At 32.3% G+C, this 6153-nt stretch overlaps 2 protein-coding genes across 2 annotated transcripts; both read right to left on the bottom strand.

The window, feature by feature from the left end:
• Positions 1–1288: 1288 nt before the first annotated feature.
• Positions 1289–3190, bottom strand: LOC123006684 (ubiquitin-conjugating enzyme E2 H). Its single transcript, XM_044401364.1, has 5 exons — positions 2942–3190; positions 2646–2722; positions 2427–2594; positions 2246–2374; positions 1289–2197 (listed from the first exon to the last, which is right to left on the bottom strand). Exons 1-5 carry the CDS (start codon positions 2992–2994, stop codon positions 2079–2081), a joined length of 546 nt encoding a protein of 181 aa, XP_044257299.1. The 5' UTR covers positions 2995–3190; the 3' UTR covers positions 1289–2078.
• Positions 3191–4281: 1091 nt separating this feature from the next.
• LOC123006682 (cysteine-rich with EGF-like domain protein 2) lies at positions 4282–5924 on the bottom strand. The gene is made up of 4 exons (XM_044401362.1): positions 5656–5924; positions 5086–5605; positions 4806–5039; positions 4282–4754 (listed from the first exon to the last, which is right to left on the bottom strand). The coding sequence occupies exons 1-4, from the start codon at positions 5800–5802 to the stop codon at positions 4528–4530; spliced, it is 1128 nt and encodes a 375-aa protein (XP_044257297.1). The 5' UTR covers positions 5803–5924; the 3' UTR covers positions 4282–4527.
• Positions 5925–6153: the final 229 nt, after the last annotated feature.

Genomic DNA, 6153 nt, shown 5'->3' with positions numbered 1-6153 from the left:
AAGAAACAAACCTTCTAAAACAGAGACAGATATTGATGAGTTGCTCAGATTATCTATCTGTCCTTTAATCGATGTATTAGACGAAGAAAAAGCATAGATTGTCTTTGTTTAGCTAATATAACAGATACACCCACTATATTTTTAGAGGATATAAACGGGGAAACCCCATTTCACTGGGGGGTACGTCGCCCGTGCTTGAAGTCCAATGCGCTTAGGGTCTTACTTTTACAAGATTGAAAAGTCTACTCACGCCAAAAACTAGACTTACATTTTTGAAATTGTACTAATAATGAATGCTGCATAAAAACAATACAATAAAAAATTCATAAAATCGTTTAAAACTTAACATAAACGATGAAAAATGATGATACCTTGACGTATCTCACATGTTACAAATTGTTATTAAATACCTTTTTGGATAATAAACTTCACAATGTGCACGTGTTTTGCGAATTAATCAGTTCAAAGCAAGTTGCTAGTGAAGATGGATTTGTTTATTTTTATTAGTTTTATTTAAACTTATATTATTGTTGCATAAAAAATATTTTTAATTTTGTGTTAAATTATGGTGAAATGGAGAAATTAGGAGTGAAGACGCTTCCAAAAGATTGAAATCAAAGGGTGAGTACTAAATTATTTTATTATTAATTAAAATGTCTACAAATTATTTAATTACGTAAATATAACTTTTGGGTTTTAGTGAATATTTAATTCTAAATTAAATTAATGAAGAATGTTTTATAGCATGGCTTTTATTTGTNAAAATTTGTATTTTTTTAATTTTAATAAAAGATTGTAAGAAAGAACTCGTATGGATAAATAGATAACTAACAGGCATTTTAATCTTAAGTTTACAGTAAATACTAATGTTTGTATAAAATATTTTTTAAACAATTATATTTTTTAGTTTTATTGAAAATCTAGGTATTTTCGGTCGAAGGTATTATCAAATAGTAATAGGTTCAAAGTGTATGCAACCAATTATACAAAGAATAACTAATTATAGCTAATTCACCCTCAGAATAAGACTAAAAGTGCATAGGATTGTACGCATTTAATGAATTTTTCGATTTAAAAAATAATTAAGAGTTTAGAGAGAGTTGTTGAACAACATTCTGAAGAACAATTTTTTTCTGATAAAAAGAATGCTTTTGTTGTGCCAGTGACTGTAGATAACGATGGGTTGCAACAATAAATTTTTTGCAGACTTAACTGGGATATCACTAAACAAATGTTCTCAAAAAAAGACGTAATTTTGTGCAAACTTGGGGTAAATAAAACTCAGACGTAATAAATTTAGTTCTTTATTACTGTTAAATGCTACCAAATGACCTACACTTATTATCTTAGTAATAATCAAAACTTACAAACATTTTCGTGATGTGGATCATGTATGGACAATGTTATTTTTTTTTGTTTTGATACAAAAACAAAATATCAAAACAAATATTTGACAGTGCAAGAATTAATGTTGTCAAATATACATTTATTAAAAATATATTAATATTAAATTAAAGACAATTAAGACAATGTATATACAATGAGACCATAATGATATCAATGGTGTGTGTAACTTGAAAGTTAATACAAGTGACAACAACTTATATCTATTGCACTAACTAAAGTAGTAGAGGAAACATACTGTACAAAATGGTTGTTACATTGTGTAAAGAATTACTAGAACAAAAGTACACATCACAAAGTCATAAATTGGTCTTCCAGCTGCATAATGATTTGAAACAGAAATCTTTTTAATGACGTGTACATCAACAAAAATTTCCTCTACTTTTGACTAAATTTATAAAATAAATATGTCGCTACGCTCATATCATCACAATATTAACATAATAAGGCAAATTAATGAGATATTAATGTTACTACAACTAATTTGTAAATCTAAAAAAATTAAACATTTCCTCTGAAAAATAAGCAATTCGCAATACGTGCAACATAATAAACTCTAAAAAATGCAAAACAAATAAATCAAACCTAATACACATCACATGTAACACTAAAAAGAATTTGTTATTTATAGCAAAGAGAGGATTGAGCGAGCTTTTAATGGTAGACAGCCTGCGTTATAATTCCATGTCTTCAGCTTCATTTTCTGAAAAATCTGACATGGTTGATTCGCTATCTGAACTCACGTTCTCCTGCCCCCTTAAAGCCTCCTCAGTTGCATACTTACGTACATACTCTAAAAAATCACAACTTAACATCACAACCATTTTTTGTCAACAATTACCAGAGACTTTCTTCTTATACTCTTCTGGTTTATGTAAATACATCGCTGCTGCGTCCCCATTTAAAGGATCGATGGGATTTGGGTAAGTTAGCAGCTGTGGAAGAAATGATTCAAAAATATTTGAAAGATCTAAAAAGCAAACTCTCAAAAGAAATAAACCCAAACAGTTTCAAGAATCTACCATAAAGGGCTGTCCAGGCCTGATTAATCACATCTAAGCAGACAGTCCCTGAGACTTCATCTATATTTGGATGGTATACTCTATTCATAAAGCCTATACTAGGTGATTTGAAAGGGTAATGTTCAGGTAAATGAACACGGACTTTCCATACTCCTCCTTCGTATGGAGCTGCAATTTATCAATAAAAATCAAAACAAAACAAGACAAGAAAGGACTTACTGCCCCTAGGGCCATAAAATTTGACACAGAATTCGTTCAAGCCGCCGAGTATCGTAACTTCATGTTTGCTTTCAATTCTAGTCAATGTTAAGGATTAAAAACTAAGACAACAACATATTGTCAGGAATCTTAAGGTTGTTCATAGATAAAAATAGCACACGTATTCGCTTATTGGAGTACGCACCCAAAAAGTAAATGGCCCTATTAATGAACCACATAATGTGCGATTTCTCAATCAGCTGATACAAAGGATAATGTTGTTGTTTACATTTGGATCGCACACAAAGAAAGGATACAGTTTAATAACATCTGTGTCCATACGTCGTTTTCCTGCACTTGGAGACGACATCGTTCTATTGTCATAAAAATATTACCATCAATCTAAACTCCGAACGAAATGCTTTTTCACTTGAGACGTAACCACTTCGACACACAATGGCCGAGGCGAAAACCCAACAGGAATTCCACCAATCCACATACGACGATTTTCATGAACCTTCGCGTTTGACAACAAACTCCCTACTGCCTCCCTCTTGCGCATGACATCAGAGATTTGGGGGGGAAAAATGTTTTCGAACAAAAGGACGAACAAATTTCTCCAAATTGCGTACAATTTTCTACTTTCAATCATAAACACATAGCACTTCCTTGCCAACAACTGCTCGATTGAATAGTATGCGATTAGCTCAAAAATTATTTATTAAACGCATTTTTTGAATCACTCATGCATGCTTTAAATTATTCATAACGTCGCACAGTTTTCGACACAGGAACACAAATAACGTTATTAGCATTTAACTCATCCATATCCACAATAATTCGAAATCGTTTGCCAAAATTAATGTCGTGTTAATTGGAAATTTAAATGAGGTGGCATAAATTACGAGGGCGGTTTATGAGTCTGCGCTCATCTCGGTCATGACTTTGCTATTTCGAATTTTTTCGATTTTTTACTGTAAATGCCCACTTAAACATCTCGAATCTACTTGAAGTCAAAGAAAAATTACATTGCGATCATATCTGCTAAAGAAAATCGGCAAAGAACGATTGTGTTTTATGCATCTTTATAAAAGTACAAAAAACACAACAAAAGCAAAAATAACACTTTGACACTTGCAGCAAATGTTTTCGTTTTTTTACCACAAATGGTCACTTAAACATTAAAATTTTAGTTGATTATTCCCTTCATACTATCAAAAAATTATAATTACTGTGGTTTCTGCCCATTTTATAGCGATTATTTGCAAATGTCAACATTTTGTCATACTTAAAAATGTGTCAAAATTTAATTGATTCTGAATTTCTGTAATTTCTTTTTTAATTGTTCCAATTTAAATACAAGATAATAAATACTTTATTCCAAAATAATTTATTATTTATTCAGGAAATAAGCATACCGATTATCCCGCGTGCTAAAAATAGCTTGATAAAATTTTTACCTTTTCTGTCAACACGTTTTACTACGAAGAAACATTTTTCGTCAATTTTCCACCCAAACGAAAACGTCATGATTTTATCGTCTATTTTTATGCACTGTTGAAAAATCCTTGATACGTCTCGTATTGATTAACTGCTTAGATTTTTTTGACGATAATCTCTAGTATTTGGTTTTATCCGTCACAAAAATCCATTTTTTCTGGCAATACCTTTATTGAAAAGTACAAAACCTCGTCTTACAATTTTTCATAAATTGCCTATCACACCGCTGAACCAAAAATAAATAAATCTACTATGCAATCAACAATCAGTCAATATATACAAACAGTAATTAAACCTAAGAACGGAAGAATTTCTTGACTAACACCGCATTTTCTAACATTTGGTACATTTACTACCTAATTATGAAAAATGGGTAACAAAAATCACGTTAAACGAAAACAATCTATTGTGAATGTAATAATAATTGTTCCGCTAAATCATCGGTTTTTGGAGTTGGTGGGGAATTGAGAACATACTCAGAAACGGAAATATAAATAGCCACGGCAATTCCAATAATGGCGGCTAAAATCGTATTTTTATTGAAAATAATACAGGTTGCTATACACAGGCCGAGATAAGTCATGTATCTTGTCAGAAAGACGTGTTGTTTGCGACTTTCTTGCTCTGCATCTGTAAAAAATTAAATTATTAGACTGAAAAAAAAGTTTGAGAATGAAGTACCCGTGCACATGTTGTCAACTAGAATGTAACCAGACGCGCATTGGGTGCACATATCAGGTCCGTCGCCCGTACACCCAGAACAGGATCTATCACAGTCTAAACATTTGTAGGAGCCGTCATTATTGACACAAAATTGGTTCATTTTGCAGGGTGACTGTGCAGTTGCACATTCATTGATATCAGTGCAACCTTTCTCTTTACTCATGATCCACCCTTGTTTGCATTTTTCACAGCCTGAAATAGATCTTTTAAAATAGCCCACCTGCTGTCAATTAATTACCAGCAGGACCAGCTTTTGAGCAAGGCCCTTCACAGGATATATGACATTTTGAGCATAGTAGTTTTTTGTCATCTTTATAGGCCTCATAGTACGTTTCAGCACAGGCATTGCAAATATCTCCTGTATATCCAGGATCGCAACTACACTGACCACTTCCCTTCCTAGTCCCTGATCCTTTACACTTTCCATTGTTACTACAGACATCGTCGGGGTATCCTTGACAAGGAGTGCAATTAGCACCATAGTGTAAGTCAGGACAGCAATGCTCGACAGTTTTAATACAAAAATATTTAAACAAATCGGGTTCTTCAGTCTGCTTATGAAACCACCAATCTTCTACTTCAGAATCATACTGTTCATGGAGGGCGTAACACTGATCTTTACCCTCCACGACATCAGAACACACATTTTCTTGAATTTCGATCAAACGAATTTCACTAGTGGCATAACTGCCGAGTTTTTCCTCCTCCCAAGCAGTGTCACCTCCCTCAAACTTACCCTTCTTTGTTTTTTCTATTCCCTGTTATTTTTTGATGACATTACTGAATTCGATCACTATTCCAAACGTACCTTTTTGAATGACTCTACGAAAATTTTACAAGCCCGGCACGGTGGCAGTTTTACTTTTGCAACCTCTTCTTTACTTGTGCTTGACACGTAGTGGATATTTGTGGTTAGGTTTAAAATTATACACAACAGCATCAAGTTTTTTAGCATTTTTAAAAGCACTGGAATGTTCTTACAAAACTAAATGGGTTTTGTTTCACAAAGTTGACGTAATTTCGCTAATTTGGCATTATTTAAGGATTTACAAAATACCATGTATTACATGCGCCGACTCCAGTATACACACGACATGAACTGAATTACAGAACTCTACTATAGCCACTTTTTGTTGTAATAATTTTTTATTTTTTATATAAATATTGTAAATTATTGTGTCATTACATTTCATTGTTACTTATTTTGTATTAATAAATTAATAAACAATAACAATTTATTTGTGTTTAAAGAAATCTTTTAAGTTAGAAACCTTTTTTATTGGAAAACAACCGAATACTCCGCTAA

The sequence above is a fragment of the Tribolium madens genome, unplaced genomic scaffold (genome assembly GCF_015345945.1).
Source record: "Tribolium madens isolate multiple individuals breed KSU strain unplaced genomic scaffold, Tmad_KSU_1.1 Scaffold_2;HRSCAF=44;Tcas5.2_LGX, whole genome shotgun sequence".
NCBI lineage: Eukaryota > Metazoa > Arthropoda > Insecta > Coleoptera > Tenebrionidae > Tribolium > Tribolium madens.
The sequence above is the reverse complement of the archived record's forward strand: the minus strand, read 5'-3'. Positions and strand labels throughout refer to the sequence as shown.

What these genes read in the sequence shown, in the direction of transcription:
- LOC123006684 (XM_044401364.1), bottom strand. Translation starts at nt 2,994, where the DNA reads ATGTCGTCTCCAAGTGCAGGAAAACGACGTATGGACACAGATGTTATT. An exon ending in ATTTTATGGCCCTAGGGGCA is followed by an intron (nt 2,595 to 2,645) that starts GTAAGTCCTTTC and finishes GATAAATTGCAG; the next exon opens with CTCCATACGAAGGAGGAGTA. An exon ending in GGCCTGGACAGCCCTTTATG is followed by an intron (nt 2,375 to 2,426) that starts GTAGATTCTTGA and finishes TTTGCTTTTTAG; the next exon opens with ATCTTTCAAATATTTTTGAA.
- LOC123006682 (XM_044401362.1), bottom strand. Translation starts at nt 5,802, where the DNA reads ATGCTAAAAAACTTGATGCTGTTGTGTATAATTTTAAACCTAACCACA. An exon ending in TCGTAGAGTCATTCAAAAAG is followed by an intron (nt 5,606 to 5,655) that starts GTACGTTTGGAA and finishes AAAAAATAACAG; the next exon opens with GGAATAGAAAAAACAAAGAA. An exon ending in AGTTGACAACATGTGCACGG is followed by an intron (nt 4,755 to 4,805) that starts GTACTTCATTCT and finishes AATTTTTTACAG; the next exon opens with ATGCAGAGCAAGAAAGTCGC.